At 47.1% G+C, this 25,938-nt stretch overlaps 1 protein-coding gene across 1 annotated transcript in view; it reads left to right on the top strand.

The window, feature by feature from the left end:
• The first annotated feature begins 1,487 nt into the window (after window positions 1-1,487).
• LOC122930840 (olfactory receptor 51E1-like) overlaps window positions 1,488-25,938 on the top strand; it is a 47,803-nt gene continuing 23,352 nt past the window's right edge. The window contains exons 1-2 of the mRNA XM_044284485.1: window positions 1,488-1,619; window positions 1,671-1,866. Of these exons, the coding sequence (XP_044140420.1) occupies window positions 1,488-1,619; window positions 1,671-1,866 (328 nt within the window). The remainder of the gene's footprint in view (window positions 1,620-1,670; window positions 1,867-25,938) is intronic.

Raw genomic sequence — 25,938 nt, 5'->3', positions numbered from 1 at the left:
CAGCTTGTTCTCACATCTCCCAACATCTGACACTACTACCCCCAGTCTCAGAGATATCCATAAAACACATCCCCCTCCCCTGACTGTACTATCACTAGCAGGGGCCGGGGGTTCACTACCCCCAACATCTAACTACTACCCTCTGCGGTGAGGAATAGTTTGAAGCATGGCCAGAGCACTGAGACCCCTGTAAAGTGTAGATATCTTAAATCTTAACATTTCCTGAGGGTCACAGAGGTCATCAGCATACCTTATCTCTGGTACCAGGGAGATGTGAAGTCCATTACTACAACCCCTACTATGTAACACAACACACACTGACTACTAAAGAAGCACATTAACCCAATATATACATAATATTAGGAAAATGACATAGTCCACTGTGACACCCCTTCCCCCCCAGTGTTTTCCGGCTACCATGTTGTGTGACACAGGGGTCTCATCTTCCGGGCTGAGTGTATGTAATCAGATTTTATGTTCACTGCATTTGGGACTGTGTTTGATATCCCGTAACAGTAAAACAAAGTCTGTTCTACAAGAGCTGGTGTCAGAGTCATTTTCCTTGTTCGGAACTTCGTTGTATTCTGGGGAGCCTACCCCGGTACACGGCCTACAACTTGGCGTAGTCGGCAGGATGCAGCGACCGTTATGGACGAGAATGCGGCATGAGAGCCGGATCAGGACGCAGCTCAGGGTGCACCTGCGCAAGGCCAGCTTACCCCCAACGACATGTCCGCCCAGTAGGATACATCCTTGTGGGGGCGCTGTTGCGTCATCTTCCAAAATATGCATGACTGGACTGAAAGGATGGCGAGCGCAGTTAGAATGTGTAACCTGCCCCCCGAGCTGCAGGCAGAGGTTGTGTTTGGGAGCTCTAGAGTGTGACTTTAGACAGACAGTAATGTGTGACGTTAGACGGACAGTAAGTTGCGGGGCCACTTTTTTAACCAACCACAGCGAGAGGGCGAGACTCTGATGCAGAACTCCAATTCCCTACAGCAAACGCTCAATGAGATACAGCGGCAAGACCCAGAGGCCATAGAAGCCTTTCGGGAGATGGACTACTAAAAGACCAGTTCATAGTGGGGCTCTTCAACAAGTTCCTTCAGGACAAGCAGCAAGAGATAACTCGGACGACGGCTGACATGACATTCTACAGTGTCTACCAAGCTGCCGTGGAGAGGGAGGAAGAGCGCGTACCTGTGGCGGCGAGAGTGGTGAGTAGCACTCATGCTACAAGGGACCGGTCTGGGTCTAAAGAATCCGAATCCCTAAAGGATTTGGTATAGGCCCTGTGGACAGAATTAAGAGGACTTTGGCTAGAAGTGTCCCAGATGAAGGCGGAAACATCCAGGTCTCCGGAAATAACCCCATTATCCCGCACCACTCCACCCAGGAGGAACCAGGTGTGGGTGCCTGTCAAAAGAGGGCCCCTCTGTTGGGCTTGTTGACAGTATGGACATATGGCCAGAGAATGCCTCGAATGGATGGAGTCTGAGTTGAAGTTAAAGTTAGCTGGGCGTCCTGCGGTGGTACACCAGGAGCTAAGCCCTATGCATGAGGAACACAACCTGTATGCCAGCAGCCTTTTTATGGAAGCCGAGTTGGAAGGCCAGAAGGTATGATGCCTAGTTGATACATGGTCGGAGTGCACCCTTATGCCTCTGCAGTTCTTCAAAAGACACTTTAGACATATGATGGAGCCAGGGGACGGGAGCGTCATCAGGCTGACGGCCGCCAATAACAGAGAGATGGACATCCGAGGGATAGTCTGGATGCGGGTCCGAATGTTTGGACAAGACGTCGGCAATAAGGGGATCGTGCTGGTGGATCATCCATCCTGGAAAGAAATGGACATGACCCTAGGTATGAATGTACTAAGAGACCTAGACCATCAACTCTATGCCAAGGAAGGGCCGAAGTATTGGCAACAGGCCATCACACACCTTGCCCCGAAGAACTTCGGTGAAGATCCCACCTCGACAAGAACGAATATTGATGCTGCCAGTGGGGGCTGGACGACGTCTGAATGGACTGGAGGTCCTGATAGAGCACGCATATCAAGAGGAAGCGCAGGCTCGCCCACTGGTAGCCCGGACCCTCTCCATTGTGAAGAATGGATATGTGCCTGTACGCTGCCTAAATGTTGAAGACTGCGAGTTAACCGTCTCAGGAAACACCTTGCTGGCCAAAGTATATGTGTCCGAGGGGTAAATCTCTTGACGGAGGAGCTTCACACTATAGCCTGATAGAAGATCAGCCTGGACCTATGCTGTAGCGGTTCATCAAAGGGAGACCACGACAGCAGAGTGGAATGGTCGAGTGATCATGGCCCGGATGGGGGTGGACTGCAAGACTCTGACTCCCGGACAACAGAAGTTGCTGCAAGACACTCTATGGGAGTTTCAATAGGCATTGGGTGTGCTTCCGCCATTGAACACGAAATCCCTATCGTCGATGCTGCATCGATTAGGGAACATTACCGGCAAATCCCACCTAAAATGTACTAGGAGGTAAAGGATATGATATCCAGCATGTTGGAAAACCTGGTGATCCAGTAGAGTCAAAGTCTTTGGTCTGCTCCAGTAGTCTTGGTGCGGAAGAAAGATGGGAGTCTCTGGTTCTGCGTCGACTATCGGAACTGAATACTCAGACAGACCGTCCGTGGTCAGCCCTGAGCCAGGAGAAGTTCTTCTCAACTCTTAACCTGGCCAATGGGTATTGGCAGGTAGTGGTGGCCAAGAAGGACAAAGCGAAGACGGCTTTCATTTTATGTATGAGACTCTATGAGTTCAACCAGATGCTCCAATGCCCCGGCAACATTCCAGCGGTTAATGGAGCACTGTCTGGGGGTATCTCAACTTCGAGTTAGTATTCATATAACTGTACAACATAGTAGTGTTTGGGGCCTCCTTTGAAGATCACCTCCAGAAGCTGTGACAGGTCCTTGGATGGCTACAGGACCATGGGCTCAAGATCAAGCCCAAGAAGTGCCAACTGTTTGAACAGCAGATAGAGTATTTGGGACATGTTGGCACCCCGGAGGGGGTAAAACCGGCCCCCAGCAACGTAGAAGCTGTCCACAAGTGGCTCCATCCGAGTACACTATGAGAGGTGCAGGCATTCGTGGGACTGGCCGGCTACTACAGGAAGTTTATACCCAAATTTGATCATTTGGTGGGCCCGTTAAACGAGTTATTGAGGGGCACTTGCGGAGGCCCGAAGAATCGTCCTATTGTCTGGGGACCACGGCAACAAGAGGCCTTTGAGGTAGTGAAGGAGGCCCTGACCAGTGCCCCGATTATGGCTTATGCGCAGTTCGACACCCTATTCCTGCTATACACTGCCGGAAGTCTACATGGTCTGGGGGCCGTGTTATCCCAAGTCCAGGATGGAGTCATTGCCAATGGCAGCCGTTCTCTGAAGGAGTCAGAGCGCAACCCTGACAACTATAGCTTCTTTAAATTGGAACTACTGGTGCTGGTGTGGGCCATGACCGAAAGGTTTGCGGAGTACCTGACAGGTGCAGAGGTGACCGTGATGACAACCCATTAGCACATCTGGAAAATGCCAAGCTCGGTGCCCTTGAGCAGAGGTGGTTGGCTCGCCTTTCTAAGTTCCAATATCGCATCAAGTTCCGGCCAAGTAGGGATAACAGCAACACTGATGCACTCTCCCGGGTCCCTGTAAGGGTGCCGACTCAGAGAGGCGATGAGGAGCTAGAGGTTACTGAAACTCCTGACCTTGGTCGATTACCCATGTTCCAGGATGTGGCACATTCAAGTGGGGTGGTGTCCGGGATGTCCATGGTGTTGGGAAAGACGTTGGCTCATAGGGAGAGAGTCCTGAATGGCTGCCCGGACCTGTGGAAGATGAGAGAATGGGTCTGGACCAAGACCTGGCCTCGGCCGGAAGAGCAGGCCCAACTTCAGAGGACCAAAAGTTGTTGAGGCAGTGGGATAAGCTTATTGTTACCCAGGGCCTCCTGTGTCGGACCATATACTTACAGTCAGAGCTGCAGTACCAGCAACAGATTGTCATTCCCATGTCGTTGGGACCAGAGGCCTCCAGGGAAGCTCATTAAATGGTGTCCAGATCTGGCAGACATGGTAGCCCAGGCCTGTCTTAAGTGTCGGCCCTGCGGGCTGAGCAAGAGTACTGAACAGTGGGCTTCTGTCCAGGCTATCTGGACTTCAGCACGACTAGAGCTTCTTATGATCAATTATGTGCAGATTGGATACTCTACCTCTGGACACTCATACTGTCTAGTCATGACAGCCCATTTCACAAAGTATGCGGTGGATGTACCTACCAGAGACCAGACAGCAGAGTCGGCCGCCAAAGCGGTCTGCAAGCACTTTATACAGGTGTTTGGGTATCCACGGAGAATATATTCAGACCAGGGGGCATGTTTCCATGGTATTCTATTGAACAAACTGTACCAGTTGTATGGGATTGAACGCTTCCGCACCACCCCGTATCAGCCCCGAATAAATGGGGAGTGCGAACGTTTCAACCACACTTTGCTCCAGATGCTGCGGACTCTGGAGGATAGCCAAAAGGCTTGGTGGCCCGAATTCTTACCTGAACTGATGTGGGCCTATAATAACAGGTTACACAGTACCACCGGATACTCCCCACATATGCTCAGTTTGGGAGAGCCAGACGGGAGATAGAAGACCTCCAAATGCCCAGATGGAACCACCACCAAGAAGTACCACTGCATGGGTGCAAGAGCACCGCTGCCAGCTGAGATCGGTCCACAAAGTTGTGGGCGTGCACCTGAGACAAGTGGGATGGGTATGCCCCGGGTGATCAAGTGATGATCAAAGCCAAACAGACATCTGGGAAGTTGGATTGGCGGTGGGAGGTGGTCCAATACACAGTAAAAATGAGGGTAGACCCTGCCATCCTGGTATATGAGGCAGAACTAATAGGGACTGGGGGGCCCTCACGAAACTTACACTGTAAAATGTTGAGACATTGCAATTTTGATGAGCCAGTGTGCGTGGAGGAGGTCCCTCCTCATGCTCAGGGTACAGAGGAAATCCCCTTAGAGGAGGAAGGGGAGGAATGATGAGTTGTGGCAAGTTTGCCCCCCATAGAAAATGCTGAACAATTAGTAGCTCCACCAGATGTGCCAGATGTCCCCAGTGCTTCTGAGCCTCTCACTCTACGAAGGTCAAACAGGGCCAACTCTGGGGTGCCCCCACAGCACTATGCACAGGATGAGTTTCAGTGTGGATGGTTGCCGAGATCCACAACCTCTAGTAAGGTGGCATGTGAGATTGTGAAACAGCTCTTATTGCATGATCACTGTTATTTTGCTGTTTGGCCACAAGAGGCCGCTGTTTCCCCACACAGCTAAACATACTGCTCAGATTTAAATATCAGGAGGTGGAGCTGTGTGTCTAGAGGAAGGAAGCTGGCGTCCATCTTAGTTGCAGACTGGAAAAGTGTGTGAGAGAAGGAATGCATTACTATCCAAATGTGGAATCATTCCTTAGCGACCAGGACTGCAGCCAAGTGAAGCTGATCGTGTTAAGGACCCGGATCCTGTAATGTACCTCCGTTCGTTAATAGATGCTCCTAGTGCTTCCTGAGGACTCCAAGCACTCTTCTCTACAGAAAAGCCACCACAGGAACAGGAACAGCTCTTACAAGAGCTAAGAGTATAGCCAGGGGAGTATAGCAAATCTTCAGCGTATAGCAATCCCCAGTGTCGATCAGTTACCAAAACACCAGCCTCAACATGATGAAGGGTAAAACAGGAACTCTTTATTTGAACACACAGCATTGACTTATATAAACATGACATACCGAGGACATGACATAGCAACCAATCCTGTACAGTTTAAACACAAAACTAACCCTATTCAACAAACACACTGGCATTGTCTTTGACGCAATCAACAATGAACATGCAAACAGATATCTTCACCCCCTCCATAATGAATAAATGGGAAGAAGAGACACATGTGATGGGATTACCTCCTGAGTGTATCATATGGTGATCTACTCATCTAGGAGTCGGCTGCTATTATAATCAACGATCTTAATCCCATCACTAATGCAATCAGTGGGAGTCTCAGTGCAGAGTTAACCCTTTTTGTGTTGCTGAATCCACACCATGCCTTTTTAATGGGCAATAGGAAATATGTGGCCTATAAATGACACACATAAATCAGGGTTCATAGTTCCGTGTAACCTCAAAAGGTCTGAGGGGGTCTCCATAGTTCTCAGTCCATAGTCTGTAGGAAGGAGGTTGGCCCTCAGGCTTCTCCAGCAGCCGCAGTGACAGTTCAGTCCATCACAGATCCCTTCTAGGAGAAGGATTTCAGCTGCCAGGATCGCTGATAAGAGCTAAAAAGCAAAGCAACTTACCCTGGGGTACCGCACGTGTGTTGGATCAGCCTTTGATCAGTTCTCAGTCACCAGCTGAGGCAGACCAAACCGGGGTCGGTAAGACAGCTCGTGCACGCACCTCAATATAAGATCGGCGCCTAAATACTAGAGACTGAGATCAAACCTGCCAGTAGTTAGTGTTGCTGAGTGTTAGGCTATGAAGAATTGTTGCTTGTTTATCACAAGGACTTATCAGTTAAAGCTTTGGTTCGCTCCTGAGAACAGATAGGACTTCACCTTAATCTCCAGTTACCCCAGCGTGTTTATCGGGAGTGATATGTATATATATATATATATTAGGCACGTGACATATTACAGTTTGGGAAAAGGGAGGGGGATAGTACTGTATGGTCTGGTAAGATTGTAGGCTGCTGTGTCGTACCGCAGGCTAGACTGTATCTCAAACACACACGATTGTTCCTGTTCTTCAGGGTAATAACAGGTATGGCGAGACAGAGTTAGCTCTGCTGGCAGTAGGTAAATTGTGCAAGTGTTTTCCGGCTACCATCGGTGGGCACAGGGGTCTCAGCTTCCGAGCTGAGTGTATGTAATCTGATTTTATGTTCACTGCATTTGGGACTGTGTTTGATATCCCGTAACAGTAAAACAAAGCCTGTTCTACAAGAGCTGGTGTCAGAGTCATTTTCCTTGTTTGGAACTTGACTGTATCCTGGGGAGCCTACCCCGATACGTGGCCTACACTGGAATTAGAGAGCTGTATAATGGCAATGTGGATCCGCAGTCAGTGCAGCAAGGTGTAATAGGATTGTTCCTATTCCCCAGGCTGTAACCTCCCCGACTGAACCCTGTTCTACATAAATGCTGTGGAATGATTCATCCCCCTAATCCTTCCCCTACACATTGAATAATCTATCCATGCACTAATAAATCATTTTTTTTAGCACAATTAAGTCTTTCCCTGCACTGTCCCTAGCGCCTGCTGACGTCTCTCCCTGCACTAAGTGCACTGGGAAAATAGCTGAATCCAAGATGGCTGAGGCTATTCATAGGGCTGTGACATCACAGGGCTGGCTGGCTGCTGATTGGCTGCATGCATGGCATTATGGGTGATCCCACGTTCCCAGAGTTCCTTGTTCCATGTCCTCACACGTGCAGCAGCCATTGTTACCACTAATCACGAGAAAATTCGGCTTCGGTGATAATCAAATTCCACTTTGTCAACTTCGATTCGCTCATCTCTAGTGGTTATCACCCAGGTGGAGCAGGCTGTGTTAGGGGTGGTCCAGAGGATCTGGAGAAGAGGACAGGAGTGGCAGTGTCCTGATGATGATGTGTCACGGTGATGATGTGCCCGAAGGTAGTTTGGGGATGCCAATGTTTTAATGTTCATTTGGGTTTTCGGCAGGGTATGTGTTGGCAATGAAATGACGAACATGTGGTGTTAAGAGAGTCAGAGACCCAGCCAGGTTAAACTTAACAAGAGTCTCTCTTTACTGTATGCAGGACTGAAGTTGTAGTACATTCAGCAGTAGTTTGTATACAATGCAAAGTCCTACCAGATGTCCTAACATGAGCTGAACAGATGAATATGACATTAGCCTCGGATTAGTCTAGCTAAACCATGGCTGTAGTGTCCAATATTCTGGGGCACTTAGGGCATCTTAACCTGTTTGTCCTCTGCTTCAGCATGGTCTGGAATGCCTTAAGCTTGGTTAGCTTGTTGTCTCTCTCTTGTTGTAGCCATGCAGATCCTCCTCCCTTAGTTCTTGTTTGCTTGCATCTCCTGGAGTTCATGGAGGACTATGGCTCCAGGGGGTCATATAGGAAAGCAGCACATGGAGACTGCCCCCTACCTTCTCCCTCTCTACAGTTACTCTGAATAGAATATTCTGGAACTAGGGGATGTAGCCAGCCCACACCCTAAACACTAGAGAAGGCTGGGCCAGGATGATCCACCTGGCTCATGCTAGAAAAATTGTGTGCAACTGAGTGTGTAGCACATAGTATTAACATTACAAACATTATATACCAAACCAAAATGCTGTAGATACTCCCAGGTCTGGGATACTGCACTAGCAGTCATGAGGACCCATAGAGATGCTGGATAAAGTGACTGGTGTGACTCCCCAAGTAACACCAAGGTGGTGCAGGGGTGGCCTCTAATCGGCACTGTAGGACAGGCGAAAGCCATCAACCACTTTGGGCACACCCTGACATCATACAATATTTGACTAAATTTCACCAGTGCAGTCATGAAGTGATAATCCTTTGTTGCAGAATCTTGTTGAAGTCAATGCGGTGGGAGATGATGTCACTTTGTTAATCACATCTGATGATGTCACATGTAAATGTAAGATATCAAAGAAGAAATGTTATCACCAAAAAGTATTCATCCTGAAAACGGCGTCCATTATAATCCATAGAGATGGACAGACAGGCCATGAGCAATCACAAAGGGCTGTGACATTTTGGCCCTCTTTGTACAAACCGGATTCCAAAAAAGTTGGGACACTATACAGATCGTGAATAAATACTGAATGCAATGATGTGGAGGTGCCAACTTCTAATATTTTATTCAGAATAGAACATAAATCACGGAACAAAAGTTTAAACTGAGAAAATGGACCATTTTAAGGGAAAAATATGTTGAATCAGAATTTCATGGTGTCAACAAATCCCCAAAAAGTTGGGACAAGGCCATTTTCACCGCTGTGTGGCATCTCCCCTTCTTCTTACAACACTCAACAGACGTCTGGGGACCGAGGAGACCAGTTTCTCCAGTTTAGAAATAGGAATGCTCCCCCATTCTTGTCTAATACCGGCCTCTAACTGTTCCATCGTCTTGGGCCTTCTTTGTTGCACCTTCCTCTTTATGATGCGCCAAATGTTCTCTATAGGTGACAGATCTGGACTGCAGACCGGCCATTTCAGTGCCCGGATCCTTCTCCTACGCAGCCATGAGGTTGTGATTGATGCAGAATGTGGTCTGGCATTATCTTGTTGGAAAATGCAGGGTCTTCCCTGAAAGAGATGACGTCTGGATGGGAGCAGATGTTGTTCTAGAACCTGAATATATTTTTCTGCATTGATGGTGCCTTTCCAGACATTCAAGCTGCCCATGCCACACGCACTGATGCCACCCCATACCATCAGAGATGCAGGCTTCTGAACTGAGCGTTGATAACAACTTGGGTTGTCCTTGTCCTCTTTGGTCCGGATGACATGGCGTCCCAGATTTCCCAAAAGAACTTTGAATCGTGACTCGTCTGACCACAGAACAGTCTTCCATTTTGCCACACTCCATTGTAAATGATCCCTGGCCCAGTGAAAACGCCTGAGCTTGTGGATCTTGCTTAGAAATGGCTTCTTCTTTGCACTGTAGAGTTTCAGCTGGCAGCGGCGGATGGCGCGGTGGATTGTGGTCACTGACAATGGTTTCTGGAAGTATTCCTGAGCCCAATCTGTGATTTCCTTTACAGTAGCATTCCTGTTTGTGGTGCAGTGTCGTGTAAGGGCCCGGAGATCACGGGCATCCAGTATGGTTTTACCGCCTTGACCCTTACGCACAGAGATTGTTCCAGATTCTCTGAATCTTCGGATGATGTTCTGCACAGTTGATGATGATAGATGCAAAGTCTTTGCAATGTTTCGCTGGGTAACACCTTTCTGATATTGCTCCACTATCTTTCTGCGCAACATTGTGGGAATTGGTGATCCTCTCCCCATCTTGGCTTCTGAGAGACACGGCCGCTCTGAGAAGCTCTTTTTATACCCAATCATGTTGCCAATTGACCTAATTAGTGTTAATTGGTCTTCCAGCTCTTCGTTATGCTCAAATTTACTTTTTCCAGCCTCTTATTGCTACATGTCCCAACTTTTTTGGGATTTGTTGACACCGTGAAAATTTGAATCAACGTATTTTTCCTTTAAAATGATACATTTACTCGGATTAAACGTTTGATCTGTCATCTACGTTCTATTACAAATAACATAGTGACATTTGCCGTCTCCACATCATCGCATTCAGTTTTTATTCACAATTTGTTTAGTGTCCCAACTTTTTTGGAATCCGGTTTTTACTTGCTAAAGTCTATGTCAGTAGAGTCTATGGCTGGCAATAGTTTATCGGCAATAGATTATATTAGAGATGAGCGAATTTCATACTTTGAAATTCGTTCACACTTCGTTTGGTGGTAAAAGCAAAACTGCGTTATGGATTCCGTTGCCACGGACCATAAATAAATTCTATGACGGAATGCCATCATAATAGAAGTCTATGGGCTGCAAAACGGATCTGTCCCGTTTCCCTTATGCAGGGGAGTCCTCTCCTGACCCCGAGTCCTCTCCTGCATAACAGAAATGGGACGGATTTTTTTTTTGCAGCCCATAGACTTCTATTATGGCGGAATCAATAACGGAATCCCTCTAAAGGCATTCCGTTATGCATTCCATCATAGAATTGCGTTATGGTCCGTGGTAACGGAATCCATAATGCAATTCTGCTTTTACCACAAAACGTAGCGTGAACAAATTTGATAACAAGAAATTCGCTCATCTCTAGCCTGGATGTGTCCAAGTGTGAAGAGTGTGTGAGCGGTTCTCCCCACAGCAGCAAAGTCTGAATAGCCGAAGTAGCAGGTCAGCTTGCTGATTGTTATGGGTGGCCATGCAAATTCCAAGTTCTACAATTCTCCATCTCTCTCTTAATCTTGCAGTAATTTACACTGAGATCTCCAGAGCCTGAGAAGATGGACCATATAAAACAGCTTCCTCTCTCACTGAACTCTTCCCTAAGACTAACTGAGGTGGGGTGGATCTTGGGTCCCCACCTAACCTCTTGCAAAAGTCTGAACCAGGAGTATTATCCCTGGTTGTGCTAGCCATATGTAGTACCCCTGAACTGGGGGTAATGTAATGTTATGCGTTCCAGTAAGTGGAGCAGTTGATAGCAAATGGTTGGCAGGAACAGGGCTAACCATCCTGTTCCTCCAACCTTGGTAGGAGTGGGCTGGTCCCGCTTTCTGCCTGGAAGGGGAGATCCAGTGTAGCCTTAGGAGGGAGAGGAAGCACACTACAGAGCTCCTGCTCCATTGTAAAGATTCTCCAGAGAGACCAACTTCATTTAGCATCAAGAAAACACTTGAGAGACAAGGCAGTGAACGAAATCCTACATTTCAGACACTGCTGCAAGGTGAGGGACTACAGCTCAGACACCCATCAAGTCTGAGCCTGACAGTGGACAACTGGTGCCAGAACTGCACTCTGTTTTCATTGCTGCTGTACTCAGTAAAGGAGACTGTTCTACGTTCATTTCTGGCCTCATTCTTCAAATCACATTTGCATTGCACCGATCTCCGGGGGGCAATGACCTGAGGGAGTACACCATGACACAATAGTTCATCAGGGCCACTACCACTCCTATCTTCTGTACCGTCTACTCAGAGGTTCGCCGCACACACACAGCTATGCCAGGCAGAAGACATAACAATACATGGCATAACATTAAATATCAAAACATTAGCAGATAACCCCTGATCTGGGGAACGGCATATACCTGAGTAGGGACTCCCCTGGGCTCCTTGGAAGACCCTGATGAGGCCCCTGGTAGCAATTAATGAAAGTCGTTACCTTGAGAAGGAAAGCTGAAAATTCTGTTAATTGAGGAGGAAATATCAGGACAGAATTAAAAAACTAAAGATCAGAGAAGGAGGGCGTGACATCTACGCTACCATGTAATATGGGTGGTGAGGCTGCCTGGAACCTCTCCCATCCATTCTTACATCGCCCCCTTACCCACAATGCATTGGGTCATTAGACATTATATTCAGCCATGTCTACCTGTCTCACTGGGTTAGCTTTGTGACATGTCAGTTTCACGGCACACAATGTCTAGTGCTCTGAGCTGCTCAGCAGTGGAGACAGTGGGGTCAGCACAGCGGTGATATCCAGAGGAATAGCTTGATGCTCCATACGAGGGTCCCAATCCCCTGTGCCCCTTATAATACTGTTTGTTTCTTATGGGGTAGAGGGCCCGAGTACAACTGCTACCACAGCATCCCTTAGGATGTATGTTGGTCTTCTCAACGACACCATATCGCCCCTTGCTGTTTCATATGCTTAGGTAGACCTTTTTTCCATGTTCCTCATATTTTTGCACACAACTACTGTATGTTTAACCCTTTAACCCTGTGCTTTCCATGGTGGTGAGATTCGGGGACATTCGTGGAGCTCGCTGGCTCCTTTCCACATTGAGCGAGTTCCTCTCCTTGTTGCAGAAAGCCACCATGGCTTCAGCAGGACTGGGAATGGATCCTATATAGCACAAGTCCCTCAGAGGGTCCTGCTGTTGGTACCATGGAGGGCAGCCATACCGCCGCCTGCAGTTGGTGCCGGGATGCACTGTGAGGATGGCAGGACAACACTGGGGGCCACATATCTGCCGTTGCCATAAGGGTCCGCTCCATGCTTCTGAATGTGAAGGATCCTGCAGCAGGATTTAGATAAGCCCTGTCCACATCTGCCACATGTGAACACAACCTAAGAAAGATCTGCTCAGAATGAACAGATTACCACTGGCGAGGCTGTGAACCTCAAATTTAACTGTAAATCCATTAAACTGGAACAAGGTGCCCGACATGCTCAAAAAAAGTCACTCTACGGGTGATGAAGAATCATCTAGATAGCGAGAGAAGAAGCATTAACCTTTCTGCTGAAGGAGACAGAAGATGAAGATGAAGCGAGAAATTAAGAAAAAGACAAAGGAGGCGTCAGGACAATTTACCTAAATGTAGAATTCAGAGCTCAGCTCGAGACCACAGAGTCCCTGTGAGGGCTCTGCCGGAAGATTATCTAGACCACAAGAGACGTGAGCGTAGTCAGGAACAGAGGCAAGACTCAGGACAGGCCAGAAAGGAGATGCAGGACCCCAGGCATGAGGGTATCTGCAAATGTTGGGCCTGTTCCTGCCCTCCTGATCCTACTTCCTGCCGGGAGAGGGAGTTCTAGTCTAAAAAGAGAAGGGAGATGTCAAAGCTGCCATTCTTAAGAACTAGATCTAATTCTGCTGTGAGATTTACACTCCAGAGAGATCATCAATATCCAGAACACTGATCCAGAAAGCATCAGTTCGACAAGACAGCAAAATCACAGCTTTACAGGCACTGCTGAAGGTGAGGGACTACGGCTCAGACACCCATCACCTAGGACAACCCCCAGGCCAGACAAACGTCAAGCCTGACTGTCACAGTGGACAGCTATATCCACAAGTGCTAATAAATAGTCTTCCAAGCAGCTTCCATACCTCCTCGTCTGGTGCCAGAACCTGCACTGCTAGTTACCGCTGCTGGATGTGCCGCAGGTTATATTCTGCACTAAGTAAAAAGAGATTTTTATACGTTCACTTATGGCCTGATTCTTCCAACTATATTTCTACTGCACCGATGCCCAGAGTGCAATGACCTGAGGGAGTACACTGTGACACAGCACTTCATCCTGGGGCCACTACCACTCCCATCCTCTTCAGTATTTTCTCATTATTTCTTCATTACTTTTATATTTTTAATTTTTTCATTTATTTTTTCCTTTTTTCCTTTTTTGTCCACCCTGTATTTAACATTGATTTTTAACACCTATACTTATATTGTGTAAAACTATTGTGTGTAGCTGCCGACATTTATGCTTTCTGATGGATCTCATCATAGCGTCCATTATTTGCAGTTGATAACAGGATTTCCATCTCTGGGCGCTCTCATCTTTCTTCCTTGGCTGCAGTCATTCCTAAGCACACACCAGTCACCTACATTACAACGACATTAGATGTCCCTTTACAGTATGGTCAGAGCGCTTGCCCTTTTAGCCTCACAGTACACTGAGCGCATGCGCGGGCCTCGAGCTGGGTGACGTCAGTCCTCCTGTGCGTCACCTCCTGGGAGACGCTACATTCTAACTCTCTACAATTAGGCGGCACGCCCGGCATGGCGTCCGTATCCAGAGCAAGAGTTCTCCACCTCGGCCACAGGTAACGTGTTCTTCCTGCCCTAAGGAGCTTTACTCTGGTCTCTTCTGCTCAGACTTGTACCTATTTCTTCTCCTGCTTCTTCATAGTGACCAGTTACATAGTACTTAGCAGTTATATGGTTTAGATCATTTCGTAATATCTAATAAATGCTGTTTTATATTCTTTTCAGACCCCTTGAAAAAGGTCGTTATCCGACCGAAACGTTGGGACTATTTTCATGGCCTCTTATATTGATGTATATTCTGGAGGGAAACTATGTACAAAATGATGTGAAGTTGCACATTATGTATTAAAGCATCGCTTGAAAAGAATTCTTTGGTGTCATTGACCATTGAAGGGTGTGCAGGTCTCATCCTCCAGTTTGCTTGGCAATGAGATCAAGAGAGCCATGGGCCGATCCAGAAGGAGACAATGCAGGAGCAGAGCCACTAGTCACTGCTATTGGTGGAAGGACTCTGGAACAAGGCTAGCTGAGTAGCAGTCACCCCAAAATTGAGTACATGACGTTCTCCTGTCCTTGAGACAACAGGGTATCATGACACTGGTGTAGACTTGTCCCCAAAAACGGTTTTCATTGTGACCATGTCCCTGTTTAAAGTCCTAGAAACAATTGTGAAGTAATCCACTGAGCTATTAACTTTCTTCTCAGATACAAAATCTTGACAGTTCCTCCTCAGCATTCTCAAAATAGTACATTTCATGGAGAAATCTCAGTGTTGGTAGATCTCTGCTCTACGTTCATCCTGGGGAAGACAAAGAAGTTGATCCTACAGGGTGAAGGGACGACTGGGACAACTGGGGGATTTATTGTTCATTTTTGGGATCTTTTCAAAATTTTGAAAAATATGTGAAATCTGGATCTGGGCCTAAAACCCCCAAAGAATGTGTGAGAAGCTATAGGTGTTCTGCCACAGGGTCTCACTGGCTCTTCTGTGGGGAATGTAGTTTTTTATTATGGTGGAGGTCTGTGTCAGTTGCCCAAGACTGTGACCATCATGGCCCTGTGTTCGACCAGAGCGGGCTATTTCATGGAGGCAGTGACGTGCCAAGAGGGTTGGGTGCCAGAGAAGGGACCCAACCCGGGTGCTAAATACCTTAGACACACAACTGGGTGGAGGTACACAAGTGCCCATCCCATATGGGATTGTGAAAGTGCAAAGGTCCTGTGTTCCCAATGCAGGTGGACCTTAAGCATGGAGGATGGCAGTTTTCAGACACCATATTGGAAATAGAAATGAGGGGCACTGCTCTGACTCACCAGAGTGGGCATGTCCATGCATGGCTACAGGTCCCACCTGGGAGGAGTCCAGGAAGTGTTTATAGGGTAGTCCTGGTCCCACCTAGTAAGAGGGTAGTGGTGAGCATCCACATGTATGTAATGGTTCCTGAGCAGAAGGTCTGGTGAGTAAGGTGTGCGCTGCAGAAACTGAAATACCTAGAGATAGTCAGAGCTAGATGAGGACTGGGATAACCTTCAAGTGGCTGGGCACCCAAGACTTCTCCTGCTGAGAGACTGTAAGCGCAGAAGCCTGTGAAGTCTGCTGCCAGGAACTTGTCTCTTGCATTGTCCACAAGTCCTGGGCTTCCTCAAGAGTGCTGCTAAGCCTGTGCCGCCATGACTTTATATATTTAGGCCTCATGCACACGACCGTATTTTGTTTCCGTGTCCGATTCGTTTTTTTTGCGGATAGGATGCGGACCCATTCATTTCAATGGGTCCACAAAAAACGCGGACAGCACACCGTGTGCTGTCTGCATCAGTAAGTCCGTTCCGTTACTCCGCCCCAAAAATAGTGCATGTCCTATTTTTTTCTAGTTTGCGGAACGTCATCCGTTTTTTTTGCGGATCCGCAATTTGCGGACCGCAAAACACATACGGTCGTGTGCATGTAGCCTTATACTGTATATATGCTCCCTACAATCCAGCCACCGCGCTGCTCTCCAGCCATCATCCTCCTTTCCCTGGTCTGAGTACACACAACTGTGGCATCTCTGGGTCCCTATAGGATGCCGGTGGTCCGGTTTAGTTCCCTAGGGCAGCGGTCCGGGCCCTGGGGGATGGTCTGCTGGGCCGCGGCGATCAGGGCAGTCTTTAACGCTGTACTAATGAAGCGCTTCCATTATGGAAGCGCTTCATTAGTACAGAAGGACCAGGAAGCGGTGAAGGATCTGTACTCACCACTTCCTGGTCCTCGGCTCGCTATCGGCTGTGCAGGGCTGCGCACAGCGTGAGGTCTCTCTGTGACCTCACACTGTGCGCCGCTATACACAGCCGACAGCAGAATGAAGAGGATCGCGATGGTGACCAGGAGCAGGAGAGGTAAGTGGTTTATTTTATTTTATTTGCACTGGGGACTGATGGCTGACCTGGGGGACATTGGGCAGACATGAGGGGCTAATGGGGGGCTTATGGCTGACAAGAGGGGCTAATGAAGGCTTATGGCTGACATGAGGGGCTAATGGGGGGCTTATGGCTGACATGAGGGGCTAATGGGTGCTTATGGCTGACATGAGGGGCTAATGGGGGGCTTATGGCTGACATGAGGGGCTAATGGGTGGCTTATGGCTGACATGAGGGGCTAATGGGGGGCTTATGGCTGACATGAGGGGCTAATGGGGGGCTTATGGCTGACATGAGGGGCTAATGGGAGGCTTATGGCTGACATGAGGGGCTAATGGGGGCTTATGGCTGACATGAGGGGCTAATGGGGGGCTTATGGCTGACATGAGGGGTTAATGGGGGTTTATGGCTGACATTGGGAAGGTTTATGGCTGACATTGGGGGGGTTATGGCTGACATTGGGGGGGTTTATGGCTGACATTGGGGGGGTTATGGCTGACATTGGGGAGGTTTATGGCTGACATTGGGGGGGTTTATGGCTGACATTGGGGGGTTATGGCTGACATTGGTGAGGTTTATGGCTGACATTGGGGGGGTTATGGCTGACATTCGGGGGGTTTATGGCTGACATTGGGGGGGTTTATGGCTGACATTGGGGAGGTTTATGGCTGACATTGGGGGGGTTTATGGCTGACATTGTGGGCTGATAGATGGCTAAAGGTTTGGGGGTCTGATCTGAGGTCTGATTAACATTGGGGGTCTGATTGCTGGTCTGACCTGAGGTGTAATGAAAAAAGTTTTTTTTGTATTGTTCTCCTCTAAAACTAGGTGCATCTTATAGGGTGAAAAATACGGTACAGTGCAGCAGAAACCAGTGCAGCAGAGACCAGTGCTGCAGAGACCAGTGCCAGTTTATATAGTCGTTATATAGTGTTATATATTTTAATATGCACCTTGTGTTTTGTTATGCGCGTGAATCGGTCAGCCCTGCCCACCCCCTAAGCCCCGCCCCCGCTAGTATTTCATGAGACGATTCATTAACGAATAATTATGATGAAAAAAAATCAATAATTTTAACCCTTAAAATGTACAAATTTGAAACTGTTCTTATTTCTTGGACACAAAAGACAGAAAATCAGACTGGTGCCTCCATCCCGGTGCATGGAGACAACACATGATGTCATATGAGATGCGCAGCCTGGTTTCTTGCTGTTCCACTCATCGTCTATCTCAAGCCTCTGATCAGAGATACACTCTTCGCACACTGGATGATATGACGGCTGAGAGCACTTGTGGCATTGTCTGTGCAGGAACACAGCTCATTTGATCATCATTGACATCCGGAGTTTAATTGAAGGAGCTTCCTATTGTGCGGTTCACTGCACTTGACATTCAGCCATGCTTTCTGTGCTCCTTACTGAAGTTGAGAATGGAACACAAAGTTTCCCATAGAGATAGGACCTCGTTTCTTAGGAGGTTGGGAGGTTGAATTCAGTCCTGTAGATGGGAGAGAGCTCACTCTCCAGATAATAGAATAAAAGGTGAAGTTGTGTCATATAAAAGTAAACGGCTTCATATTCTGACATTGAATCACAAGTGTTTTGTCCAAGCATTTGATGTATATCACCAATGTCCTATAAATTACAGGTGGTACTGTCCTGCCCAAGCACATCACAGGAGACCTCAGCTAACTGCAGAGCACTTAGGGTACAGACACACGTTAGGGTTTATTTAATGGTACTTTTTAAGTCAAAATCAAGAGTTGACGGTGTCTCTCTCTATGGAATCTTTCCCTACAACTTTACTCTCTCCAGTTCTCTCGTGATGGTGTCTTAACATGTTTCCCACCACTTTGCAGAAGAGTCTTAATAGCTCAGTTGCTTGATCACTGTGCTGACTAGTATACCATAGCTTACAGATCTTCTGTGGCCTAGGACCCTGCAGGCTTTCTGGAGTAGTGTCCTCACAGATGAGCTGCCTCAATGGTCCACATGGCCTGGGGGAGCGGGAGATGGATCACATTCTCCCTCATTCCTCACTCTACATTCTTAGTCTCAGTCTCACTAGCTCAGCCCCACCCTTGGCAGACAGTCGGACCAGTCTACTCCTACCAAGAGGGGAGGAATGGAATGGCAAGTTGAAAGTTATATTTCTGTTGCCAACCATTTCAAACCATAGTCCATCTGCTGGTGAACAAGGTGTATAGCATTCTATTGCACTGAAACACATACAAGAAACCAGCAATTAAAGAAATACAATAGTAGTACCCCCCAGGTCTGGGTACTACATCCGTACCCCAAAACCATTATATACATGTAAATAAATAACTGGACCCCAAGCTGATATGTGGGCGAAAAAGAGGTCGGCCACAGCTTTATTCGTAAAAACACAGAGGACCTTGGTTTTAATGAACCATTAAAATCACATTACCTCCCGATGAACACATGGTCCATTATTTTCTGGGAGACATCAAGAAACAAGGGGGTTTAGTTAAGTGGAGTTATTCAGCCCAATCCTTACCTATGTTAGTTCTTTTTTCCTGAGATTGAGTCATGTTCCGTGTCTTCGCAGCTATCACCATCTGGACCTCGGTGAGCAGAGGCCCCTCAGGACAGAGGTCTTTCGGATCTTTCTGTAAACACATATTCCCTGAAGGTTTTCTCATTAATGAGGTCTAATTACTGAGTTTATCTGGCGTCTCCAGGGGTCAGAGAGATTTCTGGACACTGATATATACTGGTGGCAAGTGCACTGATGACTGGGGAGACGACCAGTACTCTACTATACGAGGTGAGTCATCTCGTGCATTAAGGGTCAGGTATTAGGAGATATTCATGAAGAATAATAGGATCATCTTTTACTCAATTTTAAGTCATCAAGTAATACAAAGGCTGGAAAACCTTACTTCGCATCTCCCTCTATAGTAACACGCTCTCCCTGTCCACAAACATCATGGAGCAGAAGTAACCATTGGGCCCCACTCTATTATGACCAGCATCAGGAGCTGGTGGACACCCTTCCCCAATTTATTGGCATAAACCTAGGTATAAATCACAAAGTCCTCAAATCAAGTCTGTTGCCAAAATTAGGTTGTTGTGAGTGCCTGCACATAATTATCCTCTTTAAGATCTAGATTCCCCTTTCTTCTCTGTGGTACAGGAGACTTTTTTCTCTTTTCCAAGAGCTTTGGCCCTTCTTTGAGCAGTGCCCACCAGTTATCATAAACTGGTGTTATCTCTATTGATGTGAATTCTGGTGCCCAACTATAAGTCAAGTTGATATTCTTCCACATGGCTTGTTCTGCTGGCTCTGTGGTCTGGTCGTGCTTTGCTACTGCAGACTTAGTAAAGTGGTCCACAATAGCAAATACTTGTGCCTCATAGGGATTATTGTATTTACAGATAATCCATCAACATCAGATGCAGGACAGAGAAGATCTGGATGTCGCCTATCGGGGTTCACTGTTACCCTGTTGTGTGGCAGATTTTGCAGTCTTCTAATTCCACTTTCTATAGTTGAGGTGGTGAAAAAACTGCTGGCGCCAGGCAGATGTTCTTGCTGGTCCCAAATGACCTTTCTCATGCATCGAGTTTACTGCCCCTCTGAGCTCACTGTCTGGAAATACAATTTCCCAAGGCCTACCTCCGTCAGTACCTCTACCTTTCAGTATGTTATATCTTCACAGGGATCCAGCCAGTCATGCTGCTGAAGCAGTACTTTTCCTAATGGTGTCAGTTGGGCTGGAGTGCCTCAATGACACTCTTTCTTATAGTCTTGACTTTATCGTACCATCACTACTTGCTTTTCCACTCTTCAGTGGACTACTACATCCACAGAGATGTTGAGGGTTCTGTACTACAGATAGGGGCATTATCCATGCCACACCACACAATCAGAATGAAGTTGGCGATGGACCTCCAATGTCCCCATGGCTATATCCCATTTAGTACCTTGTACTTGTACTTGAACTTGCTTAAACTATCCGCAGCTGTTCTTAGGCTCCCAGACTGGCAGTCTCCAAATGCTCTAGGGCAGTCAACAGAACATCACATTAACAGTTATCAGTGCCAGGTTGGGCAAATTGTATTCTTCTGTCCATTTCTTAATGTTTTTCTAACATGGACAACCACTTGCTTCCTGCAATCCCGATCTTGAGGCAGGATGGCTTCTATTAGTGTACAGGAAAAAGGTTTGGTGTACTGCTTTTTGAATCCAGAGGGAAAACAAACCAGGCTGGTGTAGTGAGCTGCATTTATATTTATATAAGGAGATATATAACGCGAGTTTGACCGCGACGCGTGGTTGATTAAGTGTGGTTGCGTAAGTGTGTGACTTAAGATTAAGTGACTTTAGATTCAGGGACTTCAGTGGGGACTGCAATTTGCCAGTTTCTTAGCACTACATTATATTGTATTTTTCGCTTTTGTGGTGTAATCCCCATTTAGTATGTGTTGCACAATTGACAGCGCAGTCCAGTGCACATCTTGCACGATGTCTGCAGTCTTGGAACAGCCGTTCCAGGGTGTATATCTTTGTTCTAGATGTGAGCAAATTACCCGTTTGGAATCGCAAATCGAGTCTCTAAATGGGCAAGTTGCACTGAGAGGCATTGACAATTTGCAAAAGAGTTTGCTTCTCACCGAGCAAGCACTCTTTGGGGTAGATGAGGGGGAGGGTGACAGAGAGGAGGCAGAGGAAAGTGAGGGAGCTAGCTGGGTAACAGTTAGAAAGCGGGGTAGAGGGAAGAATGCCAGGGAGGCTAGCCCTGATCTGACACACCCCAACAAGTTTGCACGTTTGGCAGATGAGGGGGATGTCAGTCCAGGGACGGCACTGCTGCAGCCGGACACTTCCTCTGCCAGTCAGGGGAATGCCAGCTCCAGTGAGCAGGGCACCAGGAGAGCCGGGCAGGCCAGACGGGTACTGGTAGTGGGAGACTCAATTATTAGGGGAACAGATAGGGAAATCTGTCACAAAGACCGTGATCGCCGAACAGTGTGCTGTCTTCCTGGCGCTAGAGTTCGACACATCGCGGATCGGGTTGACAGATTACTGGGAGGGGCTGGAGAAGATCCAGCAGTCATGGTCCATATCGGAACCAATGACAAAGTTAAGGATAGGTGGAGAGTCCTTAAAAATGATTTCAGGGATTTAGGTCAAAAGCTTAGGGCAAGGACCTCAAAGGTAGTATTTTCCGAAATACTGCAGGTACCACGGGCCACACAAGAAAGGCAGCGGGAGATAAGGGAGATTAACAAGTGGCTCAAGAACTGGTGTAGGAAGGAGGGGTTTGGGTTCCTGGAGAACTGGGCCGACTTCTCTATCGGCTACAGGCTCTATCGTAGGGACGGGCTGCACCTCAATGGGGAAGGGGCAGCTGTGCTGGGGAGAAAGATGGCTAGAAGGTTGGAGGAGTGTTTAAACTAGGGACTGGGGGGGAGGGTAATTACGTTATAGGACGGGAAGATAGCGCAGATAGAGACCGGGGGCAAGGTAATGGGACTGGGGGAGGAATGGAAGGAGGGACTAGAACAATTCAGAAGGAAAGGTGTAGGGTAAAAAATATACATAAACCTCTCAAATGTATGTATACTAATGCCGGAAGCCTGACTAATAAACCGGGGAACTGCAATTAGTGATGTGTGAGGAGGACTATGACATAGTGGGAATAACTGAGACACGGCTGGATGATAGCTATGACAGTGGGAATAACTGAGACACGGCTGGATGATAGCTATAACAGTGGGAATAACTGAGACATGGCTGGATGATAGCTATGACAGTGGGAATAACTGAGACATGGCTGGATGATAGCTATGACAGTGGGAATAACTGAGACACAGCTGGATGATAGCTATGACAGTGGGAATAACTGAGACACGGCTGGAGGATAGCTATGACAGTGGGAATAACTGAGACATGGCTGGATGATAGCTATGACAGTGGGAATAACTGAGACATGGCTGGATGATAGCTATGACAGTGGGAATAACTGAGACATGGCTGGATGATAGCTATGACAGTGGGAATAACTGAGACACGGCTGGATGATAGCTATGACTGGGCAGTTCATGTACAGGGTTACAGTTGTTTAGAAAGGATCGTCAAAACCGGAGAGGGGGGGAGGGGTCTGCCTTTATGTAAAGTCCGGTCTAAAGCCCACACTCCGCGAAGATATAAGTGAGGGACATGAACATGTGGAGTCTCTGTGGGTAGAGATACATGGAGCTAAAAACAATAATAAATTTCTAATAGGAGGTTACTATAAACCACCTAATATACCGGAGTCCACAGAAAATCTACTACTAAACGAGACAGACGAGGCGGCAAATCATAATGAGGTGGTTATTATGGGGGAACTCCGCAGATATAGACTGGGAAACTGAGACCTGTATATCTCATAAGGGAAACAGGTTCTTGGCAATAACCAAAGACAATTACCTCTCCCAACTGGTTCAGGACCCAACTAGAGGGACGCCAATACTGGACTTAGTATTAACCAATAGGCCTGACAGAACAACAGACGTGCAGGTCGGGGGACACCTGGGAAATAGTGACCATAAAGTAATAACCTTCCAATTATCATTCAAAAGAGGGTTTCTACAGGGAGGAACAAAAATGCCAAACTTCAAAAAATCAAAATTTAGCCAACTAAGAGAGGCCATAGGCCGAACTAACCGGGACAAAGTCCTCAAAAATAAAAATACAGCCACAAAATGGGATATCTTTAAAAGCGTCCTAAAATCTCATTGTGAGAGGTACATACCGTATGGGAATAAAGGGTTAAGGAACAAAAAGAAACCAATGTGGATAAACAGAACTGTAAAGAAAGCAATAAATGACAAAAAGAAAGCATATAAAACACTAAAACAGGAGGGGAGCGAGGAAGCACTGAAAAACTATAAGGAAAAAAATAGAACATGTTAAAAACAAATAAAAGCGGCCAAACTAGAGACCGAGAGATTAATTGCCAAAGAGAGTAAAACTAACCCTAAAATGTTCTTCAATTATATAAATGTTAAAAAGTATAAATCTGAAGGTGTCGGCCCTTTAAAGAGTAATGAGGGGGGAGTCGCAGAGAGCGACGAGGAGAAAGCAAAGCTGTTAAATATTTTTTTCTCCAATGTATTTACTGAGGAAAATAAACTGTCAGATGACATGCAGAATGCAAAAATAAATTCCCCATTAAAAGTGTCCTGTCTGACCCAGGAAGAAGTACATCAGCGACTTAAAAAGATTAAAATAGACAAATCGCCAGGACCAGATGGCATACACCCCCGTATCCTAAGGGAATTAAGTAATGTCATAGCCAGACCCTTATTTCTGATATTTGCAGATTCTATACTGACAGGGAATGTCCCACAGGATTGGCACATGGCAAATGTGGTTGTCACCACCAGACATCTGAGAAGCTCTGACAGATGTCTTTCAGAACCTCCTCCTTGAGCTCCGATTGTGGTTGATGGTAATCTTGAATTTCAGGTCTCTAGGATTGTGGATTCTCGTGTTGTCCGCGGTTCTCTCCAGTACCTCGTTCATTGGGAGGGTTATGGTCCTGAGGAGAGGATGTGGGTCCCAGTGACGGACATTAAGGCCACTCGTCTCATCAGGGCTTTCCATAGGTCCCATCCTAAGAAGCTGAGCTCTGAGTGTCCGGAGTCCACTCGTAGAAGGAGGGGTACTGTCACTACCAGACATCTGAGAAGCTCTGACAGATGTCTTTCAGAACCTCCTCCTTGAGCTTCCTTTTGTTTTGCTTTCATTTTCTCATCTCGTTAGCCTCTCTCAGCTGTGATGTAGTTGCACTGATTGCATCCCTTTAAATTCCTTCCCAGACTGCTTCACTTTGCGGTTTATATTCCTTCCTGGAGTGTGTGCATGCTGATCTTACTTCTGAGTCTTCTACAGATAAGTTTTATTCATTAATTTGTGTTTTTCTGTTTGCTGGATACCAGGTGACCCTGACTCCCTCCGTATCAAGTGTAGGGAGCTGGTGGCCATGTCCCCTCACTATTATAGGGTGTTCAGGTGTCATACAGTCGAGGTACGAGGATATGCGATCATCTACCATTGGGATTTTTGCATAGGCTGAGCAGTCAGGGAGAGAGCCAGGTCTGATGCAGGGCTCTCCCTTTTGTTCCTTAGTTTTGGATCCAGTTAGTCGGATATTCATTTTGTGTCTTTTAGTTTCCTGTACACCTTCCTTGACATTATAAACCGCCAAAACCGTCTCAAGCATGGATCCGGTTTCAGTTTTGACTGAACGCATGCAGGGTCTTTCATTGGAGGTAGCAGATCTCCGTGAGACTCTTTCTCAGTTTCAGGTGACCGGTTCAGCTTGCGTTCATGGAGTTTGTTCTGAGCCTAAGATCTCGCTCCCGGATACGTTCTCCGGGGGTAGTGAGAATTTTGTTTGTTTTAGAGAGGCTTGCAAAATCCATTTTCGCCTACTTCACCATTCCTCTGGTGATGAGGAACGGAGGGTGGGAATCATCATCTCGCTGCTCAGAGATAACGCTCAGTCCTGGGCCTTTTCGCTGCCGGTGGGGGCACAGCCCCTCCGTTCAGTGGATGAATTCTTTTTAGCCCTGGGTCAGATATATGATGATCCGGAGTCTAGACTACGTCTTTTATGCCAGGGTAAACAGTCCGCAGAAATATACTGCTCAGAATTTTGGAGATGGGCAGCTGATACTGGTTGGAATGATGCTGCACTCCGAAGTCAATCTTGCCATGGTCTTTCAGAGGGATTGAAAGATGCATTTGCCTTTCATGAGAGACCTACCTCCTTGGACTCTGCCATGTCTCGGGCTGTTCGTATTGACAGGCGTCTTGGAGAGAGAGAGGAGAAATCACTCCTTTCTGTCATACTCAGTCCCAGGACAGTGCGGCGGTCTCATTCACTGCACAGGGGTCTCAGTCGCTCTCAATCCCTTCTGAGCAGGAGCCCATGCAGCTCTGTTTGATTGCCTCCGACAGTGGAAGATTCAGTCCTCATAGGAAGGTTTGTTTCTGTTGTGGGGATATAAATCATTTGGCAAATGTTTGTCCCTCTAGGAGATTCAGACAGTCTTTTGAGAGTAATAAAGAAACTAAAAGAAAAAAATCCTTTAAAAATGTTCCATCAGTTACCATTGGCAGGGTTGATGCGGAAATTGAAGGTTTTCCGTTTGCTTGTAATTCCCGTTTTGTCCTACCTGCCAGGGTGGCGCTA

Source organism: Bufo gargarizans, chromosome 3 (genome assembly GCF_014858855.1).
Source record: "Bufo gargarizans isolate SCDJY-AF-19 chromosome 3, ASM1485885v1, whole genome shotgun sequence".
In the NCBI taxonomy this organism is placed as follows: domain Eukaryota; kingdom Metazoa; phylum Chordata; class Amphibia; order Anura; family Bufonidae; genus Bufo; species Bufo gargarizans.
This window is presented reverse-complemented; position numbering and strand designations above follow the sequence as displayed.